The following is a 26,593-nucleotide window of genomic DNA, read 5'->3' on the forward strand; positions in this document are numbered from 1 at the left end:
AAACTGCCTTCTTTCCTCCTCGCCCTGGTTTCACACAAGTACGTGCCACTCTGGAGACGGAGCCGGTTAGGGGCCGTTCCCCTGGGAGCCTCTGGCACCTTTGCCATCAGGAAGCCACAGGGATCTCCAACGCGGCCTGGGGTGGTTGTGCTCAGGAGAGGTCTCCTGCCCACCGGAGCACCGGCAGCAGAGCTTGCAGCCGACTGCCTTAAACCCTGACTGTCCCCTCTCATTTTTGACTTCAGGAGTTGTTTCCTGCTCTGGAGAAAAGGCTTCTAGAAGGACCCACTCCAGGGTGGGGACAACCTTGCCCAACCCCTCCCTCCAGCATGGACCAGTTTGAGGGAGATCCCCCCCAGGGGATTTCCTCAGGCTGCTGTGCCCACAGTGTGCCCAGGACAAAGGGCAGCACTGACACGGCTTCTCCACCAGCCCTGGGAAGCTGGGGCGGCATCTGGCTCTGTTTAAACAAGGCAATTTTAGCTACAGATCCTATTTGTACATTTGTTTAAGATTGCTAAAATTTTCCCGTTCCTTCCTACCCCCCCTCCCAGCCTCGCCTCCCCCAGGGCAGGCACCAGCTCTCCCGTCAGACGGTTTCTGTGTTGGAGGAGCGACATGTCGTACCCGCCGCTTTATTTTCTGATGGGCCAACTGATGCTGGCATTTAGAAACAAAAACTGTCACTTAAATAAACATGGTGCTGTGTAAAAAAAACCCAGCAGAGATTAATTTCACGTTCACCTATAATTACACTGGAAAGGAGAGCGGGCCTAAGAAATCCCATCTTAAAATAAAATTAAAGCCTGCTTCAATTCTTCGTATAGCCCATTTCTTTTACTAACAGCACACACACATTTGTACATGTTATTAAATTGACGTTGTAGCATCCTGGACAAATCAAATTAATTCAAATATCTGCAGGTACAAAACGTTGTAGCTGAGAAATGAGCACATAAAGTATATGCAATTTTCCCCTGGCAGTTTATTATGGTATGAAGAAAAAAACATTCTGTGCTTGAAGCTGACGTTATATTACAAATGTATTGCGAAGTATGACGTGACTATTAAAATATGATTACACAAAGTATGAACATTTTAAGAAGTTTACAGTACAGTGAATCTTTTATAAACAGACTTTTAAATATACATAGGACAATAGTAGCTGACAGAAAAACATCAAAAATTAACTATTAATGTTTATAGACTTTTGCCCTGAAAAAAGTCTCACATTAAAACAGAAATTATGAAAAGCCTTAAAACCAGGAACAAATCACCTGTACACTACAAATATACATGGCAGAGGTGCGCAAACCAGAGCTACCTTTGCGCTGAAGGGCGCAGTCGCCGGGGCGGCTTGGCGGTGCGGGCCCAGCGCCTCCTCTCCCGCGTAACCCGCTTCGGGCAGCGCCGCGCCCGCGACGCCCAGACACGCGCACGCCGGTCAGCAGCTGCCACGTCCCCAGCACACGCTCGCTGCAGGACAACGGACGGCGCGTCGTCAGCGTCACGTCGAGCCACTGGAGTGTACCAAGTTGAGAATGTGCCCGGGATCTTGCAAATGGATCTCTGCGGGCAGATCCCTGAACGCACTGGGAGCCCAGATGGGACCTACATAACAGAATCGGGCTGCGAGACTGAGCTATGAGGGAATCAGCAGCTCCTTTTATGGATTTTGGGTTTTTTTAATGCAACATTTCAATCTTTTCTCTTGATATGGGAGAACAGATGCCACATCTGATTTCTGCTTAGTCTGGTTGCAATGACACCCCTAGTTCATGTGTTAAGTTATGTCAAAAACATAAGTATTTTATGCTGTAATACACAGTATTACTGAAACTAACAATATTATTTGCATATTTATAACAAGGTATAATGAAATCCCTATAATAAAACCAAAAGTTATGCTATAGATTTATTTACAAACAGTCCAGCAAAGAAGTATAAATACTTCTACATTTAAGGTTTAGGAAAACATAATTTACAAAATATTCAAATATATACAGTCATCTGAAAAACTGCCAATATTAAACTTTGATGCAAGCAAAGAATTGGCTGAGTCTATTCATTCTGTATTGAAAGAGGCGGCGGCTTTCATGGGTTGTCTGTTACGTTCAAAAGCCATACGTATGTTATTTACAACGAGACTGCTTCTCTCCGAGCTAAACATGTCCGGAGCTTTGAGCGTGCTGTCCCAAAATGTCGTCTATCATTGTCAGATTGTTCAACCACTCTTCGTCGTTGCTGCTGCTGTTCTTCATGAGGGAGTCGAGGAAGTCAGTGTCACTGCAGTTTGCGGGCATGATCGAATTGCTGTGCTGGGACACAAAGTCATACTGCGGCAGCTCGGCAGCGGTGCTCATCCTGTTGAAGGCGTCGGGCGGCTGGCCCGTGGAAGGGTAGCTTGGCGGGCCGAGGCCCGAGGCAGGATTGAGCTGGTTAAAACTGGACACGCCTTGTGGCATTGATTTCATAACATTCATAGCTGGCAACGGTCCTCTGGTTAAATTGTGTCTCAAGTTCTGATTACTCATTGAGCTCAAGCCTTGGCCAGACTGCCCCATGCTCAGTTTTTGCATCTGTCTGACCTGGACGCTGGGAGCAATCTGATTAGGCGGCACCACAGCCTGCTGGGAGAACTGCTGACCCGGTGCACTGGGTCTCACGTTCTGTTTGGAGAAGAGAGTGTTACCGGAGAACTGCTGCATGCTGGTATCCATTTGGCTTTGATTTGGCATTCTTGGCACGGCGGTCGGCGTCCACATCTGGGCAGATGAGTTGGGGTAGACGTTAGGGATTCTTGGCATACTCGGCTGCCTCAAGTGTTGCTGAGTTGCAGAGTGATTTGCTAAGGAACCAGAGCTGAAGCCTGCCATCGGCATTCCCGGCCGCACAGCAGAGTGGCTATGTACTGTTTGGCACCCCGAGTTCATGCCCAGTGAGTTCTGGCTCGGCCGCAGCGGGATGTTAAAGTCAGAATTAGGCGGAAAAATCCCCTGCTGCTTGCCAGGGTTGTGTGGAATCATCACCATCGTCCCGCTGCTCTGGCTGGCGGTGGCTGGGGCCATGCCAGAGCCCAAGGTGCTCTGGAGCATGGCTGGGTTAGACGGCAGCATGCGGTGGTTGGGCGGAGGAGCTGGCATCACCTGGCTGCAGTCAGCGGGAATGGGCTGCTGCACGGCTGCATACAAAGAGACACATTAGCCGGTAAGCGCACGTTCACCCTGGAAACATGGCAGAGCCTTAAAAGGCTGCTGCTCCATCTTTCTTTTTCATTACATGGGCCTCTCCTCTGTGTTCTTTGTAACAGAATTATTACTGGAGTGATAAGGAAATGGGTGAATCTCATGATATGTGATAAAATGTGAAATGCTTTTATTTCAGGGCAGAGAGTCATTAAGCGCCCTGTATTTAATCAGACCCCAGGCCCTGGCTTCTCGAGGCTTTTCATAGCACGCCGTTTCCCTCCTTACCTTGAAACTGATTTATCTGCTGAGCTGCAAACAAACTCCTCTGCTCAGATGTTACTCCCAGCATGCTTTGTCTCTGCTTTTCCTGGAAAACAAGGGGCATAATAGTCAAGTTGCAGCCTCTTGACAAACAAGAATAGCAGCAGACACTTGAAGTGCAGCCACTGTCATCATTAACAACCTCTCCCATACACGCACACACACCTCTGACGAGACTCAGCCCAGACAGTTCATTTCAGACCGGATCTTAATTGCTCCCATGCCCCTTCTTGCAAAGGTGTCCTGACAACAGCCCAGCATCAGGGAGCGCAGCCTTCAGCACACACCGTGCAGGCAGCCCACAGCCCAAGGGGAGCTGGATGAACATGGAGACCCTCGTGTTCACCAGCTTAGGACTGAAGTGCAGGACAGCCGGAGGCTGCAGGAATCCTGGCGTCTCCCCAGAGCCTCTCGTGCTATTTGGATGTGTTCTCTGAAGTACCAGATCCGGGGACAAAAGGTGCCCAAAAGTCTATTAGTGAACCGAATCTGTGGCAGCATTGCAGGGACACACTGACGAGCAGAAGACCGCTGGTGGCCATTACCCTCTCTAAAGGATGGCTCTGCTCGTGTGTACCCTCACCTTTTGTGCTGGTTGCCCCTTTTAACCAGAACATAGCAGCGAGCCACAGGAAGCCAGGGATCCTTCGCAGATGCCCCCTGAGCAAGGCATTGCTGGCGTTCTCCAAGTGACCTGCTTTGCATCTCCCACCATTTAACCCCAGAACCCGCCACTGCACTCGCATCCCTGCAGTGGACAGCAGCTGTGACCTGGGGAACTCTCCGCGGACGGTGGAAGCTGAGGCCTGGCTGAACTCCCACTGTGTTTGAGCAGCACAGATAAGCTTGAAGCCAACTGGTGACAAGGAGGCAGAGTTGGTTTTGAAAGGGAGTTTGATCAATGAGCAGGACAGTACTCGGTTGAAGGTTTTACCGAGCTACTTCTTGTCTCGTTTCCCATCCAAAGAAATGAGCCTCCTTGACCCAAATCCAGCAGCACACTCAGAAAGTCAGAGGCACATGTTCAACACTGCCCCACCCAACTCATCTGTGGGATTTCCCCATCCCTACTCCTTCACACAGCACGTTACAAACCTCGTACAGGGACTTCTGTTGCTAGAGAGACCAGCAAAGTCCAGGACAAACTGGAGCCTAACATCTGCTCTGGTAAATCCCCAGGAAACCAGACAGAAAGGCAAGCATGGAGAACATCTCTCCTGGGGCTGACTCACTCTCCAAGCCTCCCTTCTCTGCATCTTCCCTCCCAACTCTGCGGCTGACCAAGGATGACGGCAATGATACGGAGGTGACTGAATCCTTCCCTTGCATACGAGTGGGCAGATCTGCACTCGGACTTGCTGAGCAGCACTTGGCCCTGGCCTCTCCTGGGCATGACATTCTGGACTCGCCACAGCCCGAGTCTGACTCAACCCAGCAATTCCAGGGTCACTCCTTAGTGTTTGCTGACTGGTGATTTCCCCATTCCAGTTAGTCCTGTCCTTCCCAGTGAGGTGGACAGCACAGGAACCCACAGCGGCCCTCGGCATCATACCTGCATCAGCTGTCGTTTCATTATTTGCTGCTTCAGTAAATGGTTCCTCATCGTGTACCCATTCACCGTGGCTGGTGCCGGCACAGAGCCTCCGCTTGGGATGGAGCCCGGCTCCTGAAGTCTGGCAACAATTCCAGCATTTTGATCCTGCCAAGAGAGATGAAAAAAGAAAATTAATCTCATCAGGGAGATAACAACAGAAGCCCTTATCCTCTCTGCTGATGCCCTCTCTCTGGTCTTTGGCTGTCCCAAGGCCAAAACACCTTGTGGATTCAGAAGGACCCGCATGTCATGGTGAGGACAGCGAGGGGCAGGGGACTGCTCTGATTTCTGAGCATCAGCACGAGAAAAAATGAGAGAAGCAAAAGGTTAATCCAAAATTCTTTGTGACTAGCCCAAGGCTACGGGACTGATTCAGTACCATTACTGGAGTCACACGGCTGCCTGGCTGGCAGAAGGGATGTGAGTAAAGCGTCACATTTCCCACCAGTTCCCCAACTGTTACACTGAAAGACATAAGGAAAGAAAAGTTGCATCAGGGTAGGATTTGGCAATTGGATATAAAGGAGAAGCCGACAGTAAAAGAAAACAGCAAACCCAAGGCAGAAGAGGGGAAATGCTGCCATCAGACCAGGGACCTGGAGAGATAGGGAAGACGTGGGCCTGGGATTGAAGTGGTTCTCATGGGTTCTGTGAGCAGACAAACGAGGACAGCCAATTATGAAAGGAGAAGAGAACATGCAAAAACGCCAGATCAGGTCATGGCCGGGCACAGATGAGTAATGCAGTGGGCCTGATTCATGGCTGGTGCAAACTGGCCTCGCTGTAAGTCCTCAATGAAAGATCTGAATTGACTTTCACCAGCTGAGGACTTGCCTCTGAAGAAGGAGCATTGTGGGGAGAAGAGAAAAAAAAATTCACAAGAACATGATGAAGACAGAACCCAAAAGGGAAAAAGAATTAAAAAAATACTGAAGTCTAAACATTGTAGGAGCTGGCAGGTAGTCAGGGAAATACAAGAGAAAAACGAGGGAAGAAGTCAAGGACAAGATTCTGTAAGTGCTGTACCCAGGAACAGTGGTACCAGTGTATTCCCCTTTTTCCATTTTCACATCCAGCTTCTACATTATTTATGATGCTTTGTTATTATTGGCAGGGAAAAGTATGTATATTATATCCAGCATCCTTAGCTGGGCCATGCTTCCTTTGTTTTCAGAATGGAAGCCCACATCCTTTGTTTGAGAATCAATGTTATCAGGAGATAAGCAAGAAGAAAATGGTTGTTGCCTTTTGACATCTGACAATTAGAAGCATGCTCAGATGGAGAAAACAGGATACAAGCCATGTTTCAGAGTGGCCAGAAGAAAGCCTTGGAAGGCGTTTGTCACCAGGCAAGCTTGTCAGGCCTGGGGCGCCTTTCCACAGCAGCTTCACCATGAGGAATCACCCAACTCCTTCCAAGATATTCTTTGTAAGAGCGATTACCAAGAAGGTCACTGAAATTACTCATTTTTATGGTGCCTCCTTTTGTTGTAGCACTTCGGTCTATTATGCAAAAGCACAATTGATGAAATGTAAATGCCTGCTAGATAATTTACTAAAAGACACAAACCTGCAGCTCATCACTGCTCTCATTATCATTCCTATTCATGGGCAGTCTCATAAGACTAGACTTTATTACTGGTGCTTTGCTTACAATTCTGCTGGACATCTCTCCTCCTCCCCCTTCCCTCCTACCCGTTTTACTCCCTCTCTCCCCCAGAAAAAGAGGGAGGGGAGGCAAAAAGTAAATACGATGTACTACAGATGTAAATATGAAAGTTCATGTAAAGCTAGCACTCTGCTTTCATGTCAGACAGGGTTCTACAGCCATAGTTAAGCTTTGAATAATGCAGATTGCCTCTAGGGGAATATTTGAAAGTGCGGGGATTCAGTTTGTGTACTCTGCACATGAAAGACACTGAAATGTTCATACCACCAAAATCCCTGCCATCTATCCAATTTCCTCCAAACTTGTCTTGTTGCGTGCAGAGGGGCTGTGCTTACTGAAGCAAATGAGTTTAGTGCAAGGACAATCATTCTGATGTCTCGCTCAGGGCTATTGCATTAACAAGTCATAACATTAAAGTCTCTTTTCCTAATCATGTCCACCTCATTCTAATTTCTCCTAAGCATCATCAAGAAAATAATGTTGATTTTTCCACGTTATTAATGGTAAAGAAGTGTAAATCACATTACTAATTGCGGCTCTTGTGCTGTGGTAGTACAACAGCTTAATTATATGGGGCTTTCTGCAGGCACCCTATAGCAATAATGACAATCAGCGAAGTTCATTTGCAAATACACAGAATGGGTTGCTGAGTTTTTCAGAGCAAAGTTGTATAACACTTAATTAGCCAGTAAAGAAACAATCTATAGATATAAATTTTGCTTTTGGGGAAATTAGGACAAAATAGCATAGATGGGAAGACAAGGAACGAATTCAAAATCTTGCGTTCTACAGTTCACATTTAGGTTAAGCCAAAAAAGAAAAAAAAAAAAAGAAAAAGGAAAAAGTTCTCTCTTTTCACCACTAGTGGGAACTACTGTATTCCCTTACAATAAAAAATAACCACTTCAACGTCATGACTAAGAATAGCTCTGGTGAAGTCTAAAGGACATTGCTATCTGTACCAAAGGTTAATGAACTTTAAACATTTTTCCTTTTCATCACTCCCCAAGAAAAATCACTTTCCTTCCCATAGTAAGGCCAAGCCAAACAAGCCATAATCTTAACTTCTCTATAGTTTGGACTATCCCATTTTAAAATCCAGGAAGACAGCAAAGAGAGGAGGATTCCAGTGCCGAAGTCGGGAGTGATGGAAGTGGGTGTTTGCACCCAAAGGCTCGTGCGGCTGAGCCAGCCGTAAGTTCCACTGGAGGATACAGATGGCTACAGGGGATTCTGGTTCTTCAGCTTTTAAAAAAATGTGTTTGCATGTAGGTATCAGTTTTTTGCCATTTTTCCCTCCAAAAACTCATATTAAAACATCCAACGGGCAGAATCCCTAACCAAACGGCACGCCACGCAGACCTGGAATTGGAGAGCATGTGTTGGAGCGCATGTGTTTCTGTTGCTAGGCGAACTGCCGCACAGCAGGTCCGGAGCTCCTGCAGCACTCCCTGGGCTTTCCAGTGTGGCAATTTCTGTTCAAAAAGGCACTGGGGGTAGCTTCATGGTTTTGACTTAATATCTCATGCACTAGTTTCGAGAGCAAGGAGGAAAGAATCAGGTTCTAGGTTTGCAGGAATGCATACTGTTTGCGTCCGCATTCAGGCACTGACTGTAATTGTAAAAGCCGCTGCACAGCCCAGTGAAACCAGTCCCTCCCAGCTGCCCAGCCGGTGCATAATGGCAGGCTGTTCAGGCTGGGCAAATGCATCTGCAGATTACTGCATCCAACTGAGTGAGCGTGGGTCTGGTCCAACAAAACATTCGGGCACACACTTAATGCAAAGTGTGCGAACCGTCCCACTGCGCCCTACCACGAATATTTATGAATCTACATCCTTCTGAAAATCCACTGCCCAGCCCCATCGTCTGATTACATACGAGATGCACAACTGCAGTAAATAAGCGTGGAGATGAATTGTCCTGTGTGAACGCGGCTGATAAACTCCAGTCCTCAGCACTTAGTTATATATCCAGTAATCGCTTTGTGGCTTCACTTAAGCAAGAATGAAGAAATTTATGGCCCCTAATTCCTCTGAATCCTCATTAACAAACAGTCCAAAAAGAATTTAAAAGCAAGACTTTCCAAGGATCTGAGCTAGAGCTTTAATCGCTCTTTGGCAAATATGTAAAAATCCCTCTAATCTTTAATAAAGGGCATTCATTGCTTTTTTAGGACTATGTGAAAACACTAAACTCATTTATCATTATTAAACTTTCCCATCTGCTCTTACGGTGTAACTCCAAAGAATATAACAAAGAAATGTACATGTTAAATTGTATTGACTTAAGCCCAGAGCTATTGGAGATGTACAATTTATTTCAGTGAGGGCATGAAGGGGACTGCAGGCTGCTAGACAGAGTCATTTGTCCAGTGCTGAAAAGACAGTTATCTGCACCAAAATGGCTCGTGGAAAGGCACATTTGCTTTATAAGAAATAAGCTGCCAGGTGAGACCATTCAGCATTATGTTACAGACCCAGACAATAAAACTAAGCCATGAATTTCAATAGTTAACAGATGGACTAATTAGAGACTGAATTCTTTGTGGTTCTAACAGATAACCAGGTCACAGCAAGGTTACTGAGAGAGAGACAGGCAGCTTTGCAAATTTCGGTAGATATTTGCAGAGTCGGGGAAGAACTGCACTTCCTAACTGAAAGCGTTAGCAGCAGTGGAAGAACACGTCGAATTAAAAATGCATATAGTACCTGCATTTTAAAAGTTTCTTCCATTTTAAAAGGCACTGCTGATTTGAGAAATATTCCCTCCACTTTCAATGGGGCATCCAGCTGAATCCAGTAATTACAGAGCTTAAAACAGAAGGGTTGTTGAGATGAGCCACAGCACCCCAGCATAAAAGACCAAAGGAAATGCGTCGCTCAGGGTAAATGTTTGCTGTAAATATGAGAAAGGGACAAACTGCTTTTTCCACCAGGTTTTTTTTTTTGTAACCAAAGATAACCTAGCTTTACCTAGCTTTACCTAGTATTTACGGAGACATCACACAGTAAAAAAAAAAAAAAAAACAAAAAACAAAACACAGAGAGGAAAAACATGGCTTGAGGACTTGACAGGAGCCTGTGCCACTGATCCGCTCCAAGGCCCTGGCTGCTCGGCCGGGGACCCGAGGTGGATCCGTATCCACAGCAGGTAGAGCGATTCTGTAGGGGTGGGGTGAAGTTTCATTAACCGAGTTTTGTTCTGTATTTTAAGAACATCTGTTACATATGGGGAGTTCTGTACTCTGCTGAGGAAATGCAAATACTCGTTGCAAACTAATGGCCCTGCAGTTCCCTGTGCTCCCGCCCGCCAGCCGGTGCCTCGTCTCCTGTCTAGTAGGTGCGCTGCATCTCCTTGGTGGGGCTGTCATGCCTGGGCAGCGCTTCGCTCTGAAGTCCAAGACTAAGACTCCTAGGCACAACGACTCTACAAATACTACACACTAAGCAATTAAAACACTAATAGTATTAAAGTTGCCTCACCCATAGAATTTCATGGTTGTAAGAGTTTCATGTTTAGATCTACAGAGAATCATAGAATCGTTAAGGTTGGAAAAGACCCTTAAGATCATCAAGGCCAACCGTTAAGCCACACAGAGACTCCCGGTGCCTAGTAACCTTGTGTGGCCCCATAGAAAACCTTGATGCCACCTTTACAAAGGAGGATCATTGCCTCCACAGCTGTTAATCCAAGTGGATACTAAGATGGTGAATCTGTTTGGCCCATGCATACAAACGAAGCAAACAAAATCCAGGGTCCTGGTTTGGCAGAATGATCGCATCAGCCCCCTCAAGAGTGCAATGTCTGTGAGATGCCGTGATCATTCGCTTCACGCAGAAGTCAGGGGTTACGTATGCTTCTTGCCTCTGCTTCTTGCTTTTAACAAAACTCTCCATTTGCTCTTTGGAAGTTTTCTGTCTTTTTTCTCTCCTCTATTCTGTTCACAATTCAGAGATGCTCCTCAAGATAAAACAGCCTTTCAGTTCAGAAACGCTCCAAAGCTTTTTGTTTGTTTGCCTGTTTGTTTTAACACAATGTATGAACGCTGATAAAACAAACTGTGCAGCTCAGTGGCTCTTTTTTTTTACCCATCTTTCACCCATTTACTTGATATACAAGCATGTGAAATACTACCAGACTCGAGTTTCTAAGCTTATCTTGTGGGCTGTCAGTCAGGGAAAGGCTTTGTTTGAAGACTGTAAGTGATCCATGGGTATACGGTTTTGTTTAAAAAAAAGTTCTTTTAAGTTTTTCTTTCTTTTCATGCTGCATGAGCATGCACGGCTTCCTTCAAAGGTAGTCCTCCTTCTTTGCTAGGAGCAATGACAAGATCACCACACCTGGCTAGCAATTGTAGCAGGATCTCCTCCCTCCAAGCAAAGCAGATGAAACACTAATTTTCCTATAGCTGCTCTTATACTGCATGCTATTCAAAACAAAACAAAATCCCATCAAAGTATCCAAAGTGCTTTTAAAAATGTACCCAGAATTTTCATAAGATGGAAACTGAGTCCACTTCCCCTCTTAAAAGAATTAATCGAATTAGTTAAAGCTTTTGTGCAAAGACTCTACCAATATTTTCAGAGCTGGTTTCATCCATCAAAACATGCTGTTGAAGAGCAGCAGCAATCAGAGCAACAGAGAGATAGAAAACCCAGAGTGAATTATTGCAACAGTGATTCTTCTTTAAGATGAAAATGCATCCTTTAGCGGGCAAGTTGAAATCAAGCTGTGATGCTGTTACCAGCACCATGTTGTTAGAAAGAACATGGGAAATGGCTTTGGGAGCAGCCAAGAGCCTGAGGCACAACACGGATGGGAGTATCACAGACACACAGCCTCCCAGGGACTGCGGTGCTTGTACGGAGGCACGATCAGGACTCAGCAACAACGGCTCCCCTGCAAATAGATGCTTTGGCCCAGATGAACTCCCAGGCCACGGGTGAAGGCAGCCCAGAGCACAGGCAAACCTTTCAGGAGGACTAGAGACCCACGGAGGCTCTGCCAGACCCCTGATGGCAATGGGACCTAGGTACTCGCAGTGCTAAGACATTTTTCTTCTACTTGAGAGCGATGCTGTAGGGCTGGACTCATCCCCACCAGTCTTTGTACCACCATACTTTAACATAAACTGAATCTGTTACTGGTTTTATGTGTATACAGCCAAAGATGCAGAGATGGGTGTTTTGTACTTGTCTATGTAACATACAGTCAAGATCCAAAATTGAATTCTCTGCAAAGAACAAAATATTTATATTTGACTTGTACAGCTATCATGATTCTCCAACCCTTGACACCACGCTCTCGTTCCCATGGAGGGCAGCTTGCCTATAAATTCAATGAGATAATCTAAAACTGTATTTATCTCACCCAATTTCGGCTGGTAGTCCTTCTGCCTGTCTCTACAAGGTTGCGCTAGCTGTGATGACAAACTACAACATCTCGTATCTATAAAGTGGTTTGACTCAAGTAATCCTTGTGTTATGTCAAGGCATGCTCTCAGAGGTGTCGATGAGATTCAAAAGGAGTCGAGTTAGCTCAACACCCGGCAGAAGCTGCTGCAGAGAAATGCAATGACTGGCTGGCAAATTTATGTATTAGGGAGAGCAGAAAAGATCTGATTAAAAAAAAAAATGAAGATTTCACTCTAACAAAGTGAAAATCAGGAAATCTTGAGCTAATCCGTTCTCTACCTGCCCATTTCTGAAAAGCTCTGCAAACTGCAGTGAGGTCGTCTGGATCACAGAGATCTGCGAATCCCTTGATTTCTCTAAGTTAATGTTTCCACGAATTTCTTTTTCCTTTTCATGCAAAGGTTCAATTTGCAGAGGCAGATGCCCAAGTCTTGTTAACTTTCAACAGCAGTTGGCTGCCTAACCGCTTCTGAGAAGCCCTTTGCATGAAAACCTGCCCACATGCAAAACCCAGCAGTATATACTCCTGATTTCTCATGTAAGTGCACAAACAAGGCGCGCTCTGGCACAAAGTATCACATCACTTTTTCAGTATTAAACCTCTCACAACCTTACTCTTTCCTAACAGATGAAACTATTCAAACACGTAAAATGGTTGTATCGGATCGTCTACCCAACCAGGTGCCAAAAATCACCATCACGACTCACAAAAAATGCAGTGATAAATAATATGCTAAAATCATGGATACAAAGTAGGCTGTGACTAGGTAGTCCTCATGATCAAATTTTTAAAACCAAGATATTGACATGCTAAAAAAGAAAAATATATTAAGGTGACCTTGAGTATGGGAACAAGGAGTGATTCCATTATTTTTTTAAATGGAAATTATTATTAAAACACTCGAAGCTGAACTGCTGTAACCAAGTCAACTCAATCTCCCCTTAAAAATTCCTTTTTTCCCCTTCCATTCAGATTGTATTTACAAACTGTAGATGTCTCATTTTTTTCTTGTGTCATTTCATTATTACAGAGTTGAGATCACTAGCCATCTGCAGCTTCATTTCATCAAGCTCTGATTTGTCCTTGGAGCAAGGTCATCCGGGACAAGAACATAAAATGCTGCTTTCCTCAACTGACAGTTCTTTATGCCTTCCTGTAAATATTCCCCACTAATTTTAAATAATTTTACCACTTCATACTCCCCCTCACACACACTGAAAAGGCTCATATACACGCATATTAATAAGGATCTTGTAATTTAACCACTGCATGACATATTAGAAGCAATTAATGGTGTTTATTTGCTGATAACATAGGCATTTCGAACTCCAGCTCAAGAATCCTTGGTAGCTTCATGTGACTTGTAGGATATTAGCTATGGGTCAGAAGTTGGGACCCCCCCATTCAGCATTAGCATACGCTTGGAGCGACTCTGCTTTCCATCAAGCAGAAAAAAAAATGCAGTCAATGCACAAAAATTACCAGCTGCTATATACCCTATGGTGGGTGAGTGATAATAAAGCATCACTAGGTGTATGTGGGTTCATTCATCGAAATCAGTAGACCGGTAAGGAAAGATTTTCAGACGCATCACACAACATTCCAAGCTAAAAATAAAGAAAACGGAACATGGAATTTCTACTCGGATCAGATTTGACTTGCCATAAATTCTGGAGCATCTTCTCCAAAGTAGAGACTGCTGCTCTGGATGATGGCAAAACCAAACCACCAACAAGAAAAAAAAAGCAGGGTAAATTAATTTGAGAGTCTTCATTAGCACAATCATAAAGCAACAGGGAATAACTGAGTGATTGAGAATAATCAGCACTAGCTCTGGGGGTCAGTCTCCCCCCCGGTCTCTGGCTGCAGATGCTGGCAACAGCAGAGCAAAGGTCCCGGCTCTAATCTCCAACTCAAGGCGCGTATCTTTTGGCACCTGGAAAATTCACTACTGGGCTGATGTAGTGGCTTCTGAGATATGCTCTGCTGTACACAGCCATCTGGCTTGCAGATAATGGCGTGAGAGTTTTCACCCGTGTGCCTTTAATAACTCCACTAGTCCTAGACATAGAGACGTGCACATCACAGCGGTCTGTTTGCAAACACGCCTGCGTGTACGCCGTGCAGAGAGGCACACCAGCCTCCGATGAGTTTACTTGCACAAGCCAGTGTCCCTTTGGACACACAGTGGAGGGTCAGCTCATGAGACTGTGAGCATGCAATCTGTCAGAAGGAGACGTAGAAAATGGGATCATTAAAGGTGAACTCCCAAGCCACCTCTAAAGGAGATGATCTTGAACAGTGAGTTTGTTTCGTGACTGAGTCACAGGATAAAAGCCGGTCATATGGACTCGGGCTCACATGACCAGGTTCAGTTTCCAGTTCCATCATACACAGTTTCTTCAGGTGACTATGGACAAGTCACTTCATTTCTCGCTCTGTCTCAGCTTCCCCCAAAAAGGAATTAAAGTTACTCCCTGAATAGGAGGATGAGGGTCAGTTCCCAGGGCAGCGTGGAGGTTATGTCTTCAGCCTCCTCAAACGGTGCCTCTACCATGCCCTTGGGCTATGACCCCAAAGACCTGCAGCAGAACTGCGCTCCGTGCTGCTCACCGGCGAGAGGTGGAAGGGCTTTTTCTGCTTCACTCTGCATATGAGATTTTTGTCGTGTCCTCCTCTCTGCATCTCTCCTCCGGGTCTGGCCACAGCTGGTTGCATCTCAGAACAGCACTAAACTACACCAACTCGTAATGGTCCCCTAGGGCCTCTAACCTGGCTGCACAGACCAGTGGAGCGCAGCATGTCCCGGCCACACACCCTGTGATCCCATGACTCACCCCTTACGTGCCAGGAAAAGAAGCAGCTGCAACAGCTACGGACATCGCCGCACCTGGAGAATCCCTCAGTGCCCAGCTGGGAGCTGTGTAAAGAGGGCTGTGTGCTAGGAGAAGTCAGCCCTATGTTTTGACTGGTAAGAAAAAGGAGAAGAGGCTGGCTGACGTAGTTACGGGTGAGAATCCTAAGATTTTCCTGCGAGTCCTGCCTGATACCTTATTGTGAGAGCTTTTACCGCGGTGAGAACAGCCCTGCTTCACTCCGCATCCTCTCCTGCATCCCTGGCTTCTGCCTCCTTCCATCCCCATTATATATCCTTCTCTTTCATTTACACGGCAGGAGATACTTTTAATTCAAACTATATCCACGATGAAAAAACTATCCAAGTGCCTCCAAATACCATCTTCTCAAGTCAGCCAACATTCCCCTGAAATTCTGTGGGATTTTGGTGCCTCTGTCACTTAAGATAATAGGATTCTGGGAAACACGTGCCTTTGAACATTTGGCCAGCCACACTTTTGCCGTAAGGAAGGAGGGAAGCGTATAAAAGCAGCAAGGAGGCTGGAGCTAGCCGACGCTCCCTGCGAGGCAGAGATGTTGCAGAGCACTCGCAAGCGTTTCTTCCGCGGAGACACCGCATGTCAACAGTTAACTTCCCTTTGTTCCCATCCAAATGATTAAGGTTAGAAGCTTGCCTGGTGACATCACCAGAGTTTAAACATGCTGGATATGGTCCAGGGAGCCAAAGTTATTGCTGACCCCATGGTTACTGATCCGCTCCGCAAGTAGCTGATGTCTGCTCTCACTTTATGAATTATTTAATGGGTTAAAGATTGGTCAGATCTTCTTTATGCAATGTACAGCTATACAGTGGGCAGGAGGACATAAACATGCATTAACAAGGTTAAAGTCATATACTGTAACTACACTGTCTGTTTTCAGCTTGCAGCTTTATTGACTTAATCATGCCGGCACCGCAGCCAACAAATCATTAAATCCATTCCATTCTTTTGCTGGTTACCAACCACAAAAACAGAGGCAGGCAAACACGGAGCAAATCTCAGAGGGGGTGGGGAGTGGCGGCGGGGTGCGGGGCAGAGGGAGAACAGTGGGATCACTATGGAGCGCCTGTCACTGCCAGCACAAAGACGCCAAATCTGTCTTTACGGACTAAGTGGTTTCATGGTTTAAAGCGACACACTCATTTGTTCCTGTTTTGCAATGATTATAGAAAAGAAGAAGGGGGGTGGGGGAGGAATAAAAAGCAAACTGAGCTTCTTCATACCGTAACAGCGTGCGTGTGTGTGCGCATCCTCGCAGACCCACAGAGCTCATCTGTAAACACACCCCAGGGCCAGGGCAGAGGAGATCTGGGGGGCTCGGGCTCCGCACTGCGCTCCCTGCTAATCTGCAGTGAAATGCAGGCATAATTAAGAGTTCAGCGTAAAAGAAAAAAGACACGGAGCGTTAAATCAGCCCTCCTATTGACCTCCAGGAGCAACTCTGACCACTGCGAGCAATAGGAGACGTCCCTGTTTTCAGAGTGAAGTAACAACTTCACTTTCAGACAAAGGCTTTAATTTTTGACCTGGCACTTGCTGTAACTTCTCCTATCCACGTCCAGGTCCCCCCCAGAAGCTCCCTGATTGTCAGCACTGCGGGGAACGCAGGTGCCCACTGCAGTCAGCAGATTGCCAAAATACTGTTTCTAGGTGGTTAGTTCAAGACAACCAGGTTTGAAAACGGAGCTGTCAGCTTATCGGTTTTGAACCCTTAAGATCTTTATTTGTCACTGCTGTCGTCCCCATTCATTTCTTGATGGAAATCATCTTCTCTATCACCGCGAAATAGAAGTGGCTTGTTCTGCACTAGGGGAGCATCACATCAGGACACGGCTCCTCTGTGTTACGAGCAGGCTATGGAGGAAGAATTCAGCACGAACTCTTGGAAACCTTCAGACATCAGGGTGTTTTGCTTCTTTTAGAGATGCTAGACGCAGCCTATTTGCAAGCTTTCCTCCACTGAGAGAACATGAAATAAGCTGCACCTTACTGGGGAAAACTCAGCTACACCAGGAGAGATTCCTGGCCCATTTTTATCTATTATGAAAAGAAGGAGCAGCCAACAAGCTCCCTTTTCTTCACCGTCTGGGTACAGGCTGCTTAGAGCTCCCTGTAAGAATAACCCAGTGCAGGGGCTTGGCAGATACGTTTGCACCTTGTCCTGAGATACACCACTGCAGACCTTTTGGAACACCATCATTATTTGGTTTTATAGTTGTTTTCTTTAGACCCAAACAAGCCTTCTTACAGTTTGAGTTCCAACCTTGCCTCCTTTTGTTTACTAGTCTCCAGATCCCTATCACCCAGAGACGTCTACTGGCTCCATATATTGCAAATAAACATATCACTACTCGGTGCAGAAGTCAGCCAGAATTCCTGTCGGAAAGAGCCGCCAGAGAAGAGCCTGTCCCCCAGGTGCTCGCCTGTGGTACTGAGGCGGTGGAACACCATCAAAGGTACTTCTTTCCAGCCACCGCACTGGAAAACCGGACAGAAACGAAAATGCTTTCTGAGGCAGAAGTTGGCTGTTTAAGGTACCTATATGACTTTCAACTTCATAGACTTTTGTATATTGGATCACCACAGTTGCTGCTCCGTCCAAAGATGGAGAATAAAGGTACCTCCAGCAGACAAGGGCCAAGCCTAAGCGTGTTGTCCAGGCTTCCCTCACCGCAGACCATCCATCACATCTCAGAGGTGCACGTTAGGGTGAGGTGAAATTACCCTCTAAAGATCTTTTCCTCCACTGGCCACAGGAGGAGCCTAAATGATGGGAGCAGGAAGATGAATCCCAACCAGTCACAGAGGAAGGCTGACAACGGAGAGCGCCAAACCCACATCTCACGAGTCCCAAACCAGCGCTTAACCATGCAACTATTTTGCTTTTTTCCGGGGTTCAGCAGCCCCGGCTCCACGGCTTGTGCTCAGCAGAGCGAGCTCCGCTTTACCCTGCTAACGCTACTTCCCACCACTGAATCCCAGCTCCGCAGCGCTCCCCGCCAGCGCGCACCCACCTCTCCATTTGTGTGTGCTCGCAGGCCCAAGCTGGCAAAGCGAGGACTTGTGTGACGGACACGTCAACCTGGAGAGCACCTTATCACTGACCTGTGCTTATCAAGAGAACATGGAAACGCAGAGGAGGCTCCACTGCCGCGGTCATTAGCCGACAAGCTGCTTCAAAGGGAAGCGACAGTTGTGGTGATGTTTTAGGGCCGGCACACCCAGCCAGGAGTAACGCACCAGTTGGGCTATTTATAATCCCTGATTCTAGAGTCTTAAAATAGCACTGCTTTTATTTTTACATTTTTAGGCACGCTTGTGCATTTAAGCAACTCCATTCATAGGCTCCACATCAAACGCATCACAGCCAGTCTTGGAAATGAGAGACGGCACTCCATGTCTGAAAGCAAAGGTGAACTCCCCTCTCCCCATGGCCCGTATCTCCTTGGCCAATGTGATTAGAGTCCCCAGGCCTATTTCCACGTATTTTTATATATAGACTGGCTCTTCCAAATGCACAAAGCAAGGGACATGCAGCGTCTGCCTGCAAACATCCAAATGCAGCAGAGCGGCAGAGGTGTCTCACAGGCTGCAGTACATGGCCACACGTGCGCTGCTCTTATCAACAGACACCACAAAGTCTCTGAAGGAGTTAATGGGTCCTACAATAAAGCAATCCTGATTGTTTGTGTTTTTCTTAAAAAAGAAAGGTCAATATACAGAAGTAGTCAAACAAACCATGGCTGCATGTCCGAAAGGAGAGCTCTCTATGGCCTCGGCACAGGCATAGCTATTTGTTCTCTGCTCCCCGGTGCCGCCAGGTACCTTGGTTGGCATTTCTTAATGACTGGAGCATCCATGTGCTCTTTGTAAAACAATTATAAAATATTCAGGGCAAGAGAAAAAATTCCTTGCACAGCCAAGGCTCTGGCAGACTGCATAGGTGTCAAATGGTAAATCGTTAGGCGTTTTGTTTTAATTGCAGAGTTATTTATACCCTGGAACTTGTTATTAACATAGGAAAAAACAGAACCTATTGTTACCCATAATTAAAGGGACTATTATGGGACTGCAAAAGCACGGATGGCCCCAGACAGACCACCCCTCCTTTGGCAGTGGCGACTGGCAGGGGGAGGAACATTAAATAGAGGCCCTGTCTTAAGATACTTCAGCCAAGAGCTTCAGAGGGGTCGGTCCCAACACGTGAACCCCAGTTCCTGGGCTGAGCCTCACCCCCCCAGCACCCCTCCCCCTGCCTCTGGCCACAGACCTGGCATAACGCAGGGCTGCTTCTGGGAGAGGGCACTGCAGGGCTGCAATCCCACCCTGCCCTACCGGCACATCCTTTCTGACCAAGGGGCACACGGATAGGACATATCCTGGATTTGGCCTGGAGTTGCATAACCATCCTTGTTAAAATTCAGGATGAACAGGTTATATTTTCATTTGCGAGATTGTTATCTGCCCTGAGAAAGGTTTCTGATTTCACCAGCACTAATCAGGACGCCACAATGGATTTCCGGTCTCGGCAACGAGGCTCAAGAGCCTTTGTAGCTTGTGGAGCCGGTTTTAATTCAAATGTAACTGGTAGAGCTATTGTAGGCTGCGTGTTGAACAGATTAAAAAAGGTAAAAAATGCCACTTACGTGCTACCGTACCTTATTTCTAAATACATATCTTATAGACACAAATCCTTCTGACCACCAAAGCATCTGGTAGCTGCGCTACCTTCCCAGGAACAACACCCTTCATCTCTCCAGCAGCCCTGAGCAAAGATCCCCATCACGGTTTTGTGCCTTAAAAGAAACGTGCCAAAAACCTGCACTGGTGACCACCTCAAGTTCTGGCTTATGCTGTGAAGGGTATCATAAAAAACAAGCAGCAAATATGTCCCGTATAAAGAGATTAGCGTGCCATGACAGCCCGTGCTCCTGAACAACGCGGGGCTGTGCGCCCTGCGTCGCACTGTCGGCTCACCGGGGCATTTCATGTTTTAATGCTATCACCCAGACACGACACCCGGGCAGAGAAGATGCAGTCGGCCTGGGAGGACAGTCAAGTACAAAACTACTGATGCCATAATTATAACTGGGAGGCCAAACAGGCTCCCGAGAGGGACTGTCTTTGTGGACAGAGAGGGGAAAGGCTCATTGACGACTGGCTTTACCAGATGAGTAAATTAGACCTGGGTTATAGCCTTCTTGTTCTCCCTCTGCCTCCGCCCCCAAGGACTGTGTGAGTCAGTGGAACTGGAGGGAAAATGTACACTAAATTCTACAAGTGCAGGAATTAAAGAGACATCTACAAAGCTTGCCTCTGGCGCTCGATACCAGCTGCAAAATTGGGTTAGCTTGACATTGCTGCTGGAGGTGAACAGACCCAGGAAGGCTGGCTGAGCAGCAGATGAGCAAAGCCCCTCTCTGCAAACCAGGTGAGCTGAAAGCTGACTGCAGTCTCATTGCTAAGGCATGGAAACACGTTTCTAAATGTTTAAATCCGGGAGTGGAGTGAGAGCAATTAAGAAAACTCTGTTTCCTGCACAAACATGAGGTTCAGACACTTTGGCATTACGAGATACACGCAAATCTGCAAGTCTGGTCTGAGCCAGTTTTTGAGGGCTGGAGACCCCTGCAAGTTCTCTGAGGTTCAAAAAAGCTTTTCCATTAATAGTCAGGTCAAGAACATTTCGGTGCCGAGGCTCTTTTATCGGTGAGAGCACCACCAAAACAACTCCAGCCGACATTCCCGCTGCCAGGCACCAGTCTGGGAGATCTCCGTAACCGGTATCGCGGCTCCAGAGAGGAAATCTCAGGTCCCGTGCATCCTGCTGCAGGGAGCACCCCATCACAGGGGGCTCGTTCCAAGGCTCTCCTGGTTTGTCTGCTTGGACGGGATCCCCGGACCTGCCAGCGATGACACCCAGCTGCCTCTCCCGAAAGGATGCCACCCGGGCTGTCTGCCTGTCACTGCCCTGTCCCCTGTCCCAGCCTGCCCCTTGCCACAAGCAGCGTTCAGAAACCACTGTACAAACTAACCCAGAAAAAAGCGACAAATTACTAGGTTACGCCGAAGAGTCTTTTTTTCCTGAATACCTTCCCTTCTCTCCCCATTTGCCGCTGGACTTGAGGGAAGGGTATAAAGGCTGATAAAAATGAGTCCAGAAACCTTTGCTACTTCTCCCCAAGTTGGCGAGGTTTCCCTGGGGCTGGAGCTGCGGCTGCTGCCGGGGTCAGCTGCGAGGAGGGAGAGGAGGGCAGGGGAGGGAGAAGGGGAAAAAATGAACAGCTGCAAAGCAATTAAGCCTGCCTCTCTGCCTTACTGTCCAAAGCAGGCAGGCAATCTAATTCAGCCTGGTGCCTCTCTTCCTTCAGCCGTCTGGTGCCTGCCTGGGATTCAGGAAAGGGGCTGTCTGACTGCCCACTTTGTCTCCTGCGCCAAAGGGGCCCTTCCCAGCCACAATTTCCAAAGGAAAGAGATCTTGGCTGGCGCTGTCTCTTCTTTTCTGAGAAAAACATGCGCTGAATGTAGCGGCAGCAGCTTTATAACCCTCTCCTGCCCTTCCTCAGCAAACAACCAAAGTGGAGTTGGAGCAAGAAAATGACCCCGCTGGCTCCTCGGCTCAGCACTTGTCTCCCAGCACAATGAATCAATTAGCGTCCGATCATTATTGTGGTAACTGTATCTTTCACAAGCAAGATTTTATATAGAGATAGAATAGGATGTTTTCTGCTCATTTCCTTCCTGTCATTCCAATCACGAACTACTGTTAAAAATACAATGCATTTAAAGTCTGTAATATTTGCAAGCGTGTGTTCCAGTTTCCCAGCTGAATGGCTGGTCTTTTGTTTTCTGCACAGTATAGGTATGGAGCAACAGCGATAAAGGGGAACCTATAGTGCAACTGGGTTAGAAACTCACACAGGGCATATAGAGGAGGTCATCGCATTTTCGTGCTCCTAATATCAGGGATTACTTTAATTCCTTATTCTGGCCAACTGTTGCAGTTTATAATCTATGGCGCAGGACTCCTTCCAGCATGTCTAAGCTGGTACTTGTTCTGATATTTCTTCAGAAATTGGCAAAAACATTTTATTTGGAAAATGTTAGTGCAGAAGTAAAAGCCTGTTGGTACCCAGTCAGAAGGAGAAAATAGGCTCTGTTAGGGGAACCGCGTGCAATTCAACTATACTTTCAGTTAAGTTTGACGGTAATCTAGACAGCAGGTAGGCACCCTCCCTCTCGCTCAATCAAGACAGAAATAGGCAAAAAAGTGTATTTTAAATGCAGCTAGACAGCATTTCATCTTATGCAAAGCCTCAATACTGTTATCATAAGCAGAAAAAGTAAGAAACCACAGAGAGAGCAAGATTTTAGCCCACCATACTGACAAATGCTTTATAAAGTATGAATTTGAGGAAACCTCTGTAAGCTAAAGCACAGTAGTTTTATATATTGTGTAAAGCTGGAATGGAGCAGCACACCCAAGCCAGGAGTCCCTTTCTAATCTTATTCCACATAGGGTCCCTGATGAAGCTCACAGTTCTTTTTAAAATTAAAATTTATAGACATATAGATATATGCCACCTACGCAGGAAAAAGCTCAGACTGTGGACTGGGCATGAAATGGATTTGTCCATTTCTTCCCCTCACTGCCAATATTTTTTCTTAATAAAAAAAGTTCTTATTAAATGGTCAGTTTTTCTTTTCTTTTCTTTTTTTTTTTTTAAAGTAAAATACAACATAAATATATGTTGGGGATTTTAGACAAAGTCCTAAACTATGGGAAAACACCAATATGTCTCACTAAACTTTCTTCAGTTAAAGATTTACTCACGTTCCAGGACCATCACACAGTCTATGGTGATGTTATCAGCATTTCTGTGTTCTTGCTGACCTTAAGCACTCTTAAACCATTAAATACATAATATTTGCTGATAATAGAATGCCATTCACATTTCAGTGACAATAATTCACTTTAATGAGATAAGAAGTTACACATCGAATTACTCTGTCTCTGTTGAGAGATATTAGCAGAGTTTTGGGAACTGTGGAATCACAATAAGGACGTCAAGAGTCCCACACTGTTTCTGGAGAACTTGTAACTCCCGGATACATCAACAGGAATTTGCCATGTGTAAGGATTGCAAAATCAGACGTTAATCCGCAGTGAACAACACAGGTATGGGCAGTCTGCATTTTTGCCTTAAGCAAACAAGATCCGACAAGACTATTAATGAGAGAAAACAGCACCAGTTTCTAACTGCACGTATAAACAGGCATTAAAAACAACTGTATTCCTTAAGTGAGTCATTACATCGTAAAGAAAATTTTTACAAGAAGCTTCATGTTGTTTACAAATTTCCCGTTCGCATTTTTTTTTAATTCTTTCCTTCCCACTCATAACACGCGCACCAACCTCCGTAAAGAGAGCTGCGAGAGACGGAAACCTGATGCTTCAATTAAAGAACACAGAACCATCAATACTGACTCCGGCACCTTCAGTTAACAGGTTCTCCACTTTTTCTCCAGTCGAATAGCTAATGTCATCTAAACACAGACCTTCTTATCGAACTAAGACAAGATTACTCAGCTTTCTCCTGGCACGGGGAGATTCAGCTCTTTAGATCCTGGAGGCTGCTCTCTGGTGCAGGCTGGGTCCGGGCTGTGGGAACGGCCACGCTGCCGTCAGCGCTCCCCCGGTGCGGCGCTGGGCACAGCACTGTGGCCGAGCCAAAGCCGAAAAATACAGCAGGAATAGCTTAATTCCAGCTCTAAATGAGCTCAGCGGGGAATCTAAACAGTCAAGTCAATTGCCAGAATCTGCACTTTTCAACCTCGTTCTGCTCCTTTGATCAGACTGAATTTTGAGCTATGGCGATTAATGGACTAATAGAGGAAGTCACAGGGTATCTCTTGGGAGAAGAGGGAAAGGAGAAAAAAGTATCTCATCCTTGTTATGCATCTATTCTGCTAAACGCCTCATTTCCACGCAGAAAACTAAAATGCCGCTGCGGAAAGCGTGCTGACTGAGCTGGAAAGGAGGAGAAAAAGGGGGTTGTACGAAACAAAAAAATAATGCTCATACGATCATTCATTCATTGCTTAAACACGCCCTTCGGAGCAATGGTAAAAGAAAACAGACTATCCAAATACAAGTGCCGTGTAAACTACCCTTCAATCCAGCCCAGTAACAGTTTATACTTAATAATGCCGGAGAGTAAAGGAAATATTAAACACGTTTATTATGCAAAGAGAAGCTTCCAAAAGCTCTCAGTATTTAAGTACTGAGAGAAATGGATTTGTTTATGACGGGGATACGTACTACTGGTATCCCGGGATAGTATGTCCTCATCTTTCCGGGAAGGGAAGAAACACATTAGCATTAGCAGCCTGCAATCATGGAAGAAAAAGAGAGGGAAAAAGTCTTTGTTAAGAATTTTTTTCCTTCTTCATTTGCTTTTGCTATTGCTGTGCCCGAGAGGAGGGGGCAGCTTTTCTTCCTCCAAGGGGCAAATTTTGCTCCTGCAATTTTGACTGTAAAAAACCAACCTAAGGGGACTGCAAATAATCACTGGACTGATGAAAACATAAACTTATTCAAACTCCGGCACGTTTACAAAATGCTGGTACTAACCCCCAGAAAATAACACCAGAAAAGCCCAAAATAATTCAAACGTAAACTTGAGCGAAGGTAGGAACGGTGCATCAAAGCTTCCAACTCTCTCTTTTTTTGTCGTAGCACTAATACGCCATTGCGAACGATTGCTGTGCCCTTTGCTGCATCCTTCTCCTCCACCTCTGGTCTTTCTTGAGCGTACAAAGACGTACAGACACGATTCACTCTGCTCTCAGAACCAATCCTGCAGTCGTCCTGGGATGACCTCCCACTGCGTAAATTTAGGGGGGGATGTGTTTGAATCTTTACAAGATCAAGCTGTTAATGTAATGTCTTGGACCAGGATATCATACTATTTTGTCTACATTACAGGGCTTACACTCCTTGTGGGTCTCTTATCAATTCCGTAACGGGGAAAAACAGCTCGGCACAGCTTGTCCATAACCTGCATTCACACCTCCATCTGCCTGACGCTGAGCTAAGGTGTCGCGTTTTCATTACTTCAGTGAGAAATGTTAAATAATTTTGCTGGTTATATAGAGAATATTATTTAAGCTAAAGTAATTTATTTCCTATCTTCTTCTTTGAACATTCCCATATGCAAAGGGTTAAATTGTAATAAAGGATTACTTTTTGTTAACAGTAGTGCTTTTAAGAATTACGTACTGAAAATGGTAAGATTTTCTTATAAATATGCTGTAAAAAACTTTAAAACGTACCTGTAATAGAGTGATTAGCCTCCAAAGCCCTAAGAAGAACTGCTACACTCCGATTGTGGATTTCTATCAATTATTAGTGCTGTCTGCTTGAAATAGTCCAAAGTGCTCGAGACAGAAATATTACACAGCCAACACGGCAGACTGATACGCTTCCTAAATGTACAGTTTTTGAAGACAGCTCATAATAGTGTTTGGCTTTCAAACCTTAATGTTAACAGCTTTGATGGGACTGCTTCTAATTTGTATTTAAGACCCATTACCTCTTCCTCTAAGCGATCTTCGTGAAACATCATTTGTTCTGGGGGGATATTTGCCATCCAGCGCAGCTCTGTAATGGCCGTTAATTCACACCATTTTGCTTGCTCCTGTATTAATCAGCAAACTGTGAATCATCCCAGTGTTTCCAGACTCGCAGATGTACGAGAGAACCACCGAGGCCAGTTCAGTTTCTCTCCCCATTCAGACACGGAGACAATATCAGTTCCTGTTTACAGCCGCGGCTTTGTTTTCCCCCACCCACACACTGAAATTTCTCCAAAATGCCCAGAGAAAAAGAAAAAAGAGACTGAGTTCATTTTACCAGGAAAGTTATTTCTAGGTATTGCATCTGAAACAAAACATGTTTGTACTTTTATTTGGTGTGCAGTGTTTACTGCAGCGAGGCAGAAATGACAGAGGAGCAGAGCCGACGGACGAAGTAGGCTGCTCCAGTCACCCCACCCTGCCGCACCGCCGGCCGGCGCCAGGCACATGATTTAACACCATCCGAGGGACTCTCTGCTGTGTTTGTTTGCTTTTTATTCTAATTGTTAAATTAGACTTTGGTTCTGGAAGTATTTCTGCCTTGTGGAATACAGATGTAATTTTAGACTACTACAAGACAATACTAGGTAGAAACCCCCCCAAAAATCAAGAGTACAAACCGTGCTCTCACAGTATCACTGCAAAAAGTATGAAAATTAATTATTAATTTAGGCATTAAATTTGAGGTAGTAAGAAGGGCATGGGTTTAGGGAAGTGAGCACATTTTCTGAAAGCCAGGCTGCTTTTAGCTCAAAATAAGCTTCCCAAACTGCCATTGACTAAGATACAGAACATACAGACAACGAACAAACCTATCTTCCACAAATGTGGGGAAAAAAATGGAATTAAGCTGTTCTGATATTAATGG

At 45.8% G+C, this 26,593-nt stretch overlaps 1 protein-coding gene across 3 annotated transcripts in view; it reads right to left on the bottom strand.

Annotated features, from left to right (window-relative positions):
• Positions 1-965: 965 nt before the first annotated feature.
• MAMLD1 (mastermind like domain containing 1) overlaps positions 966-26,593 on the bottom strand; it is a 271,023-nt gene continuing 245,395 nt past the window's right edge. For all 3 annotated transcript variants that reach the window (XM_087748681.1, XM_087748682.1, XM_087748683.1), the window contains 3 exons: positions 5,062-5,208; positions 3,474-3,555; positions 966-3,181 (listed from right to left, as the gene is read on the bottom strand). In XM_087748681.1, coding sequence (XP_087604807.1) covers positions 2,163-3,181; positions 3,474-3,555; positions 5,062-5,208 — 1,248 coding nt within the window. In that variant the 3' untranslated portion in view covers positions 966-2,162. The remainder of the gene's footprint in view (positions 3,182-3,473; positions 3,556-5,061; positions 5,209-26,593) is intronic.

The sequence above is a fragment of the Nipponia nippon genome, unplaced genomic scaffold (assembly GCF_047370975.1).
Source record: "Nipponia nippon isolate SJK-2023a ecotype South Korea unplaced genomic scaffold, ASM4737097v1 scaffold_12, whole genome shotgun sequence".
NCBI classification, from domain to species: Eukaryota; Metazoa; Chordata; class Aves; order Pelecaniformes; family Threskiornithidae; genus Nipponia; species Nipponia nippon.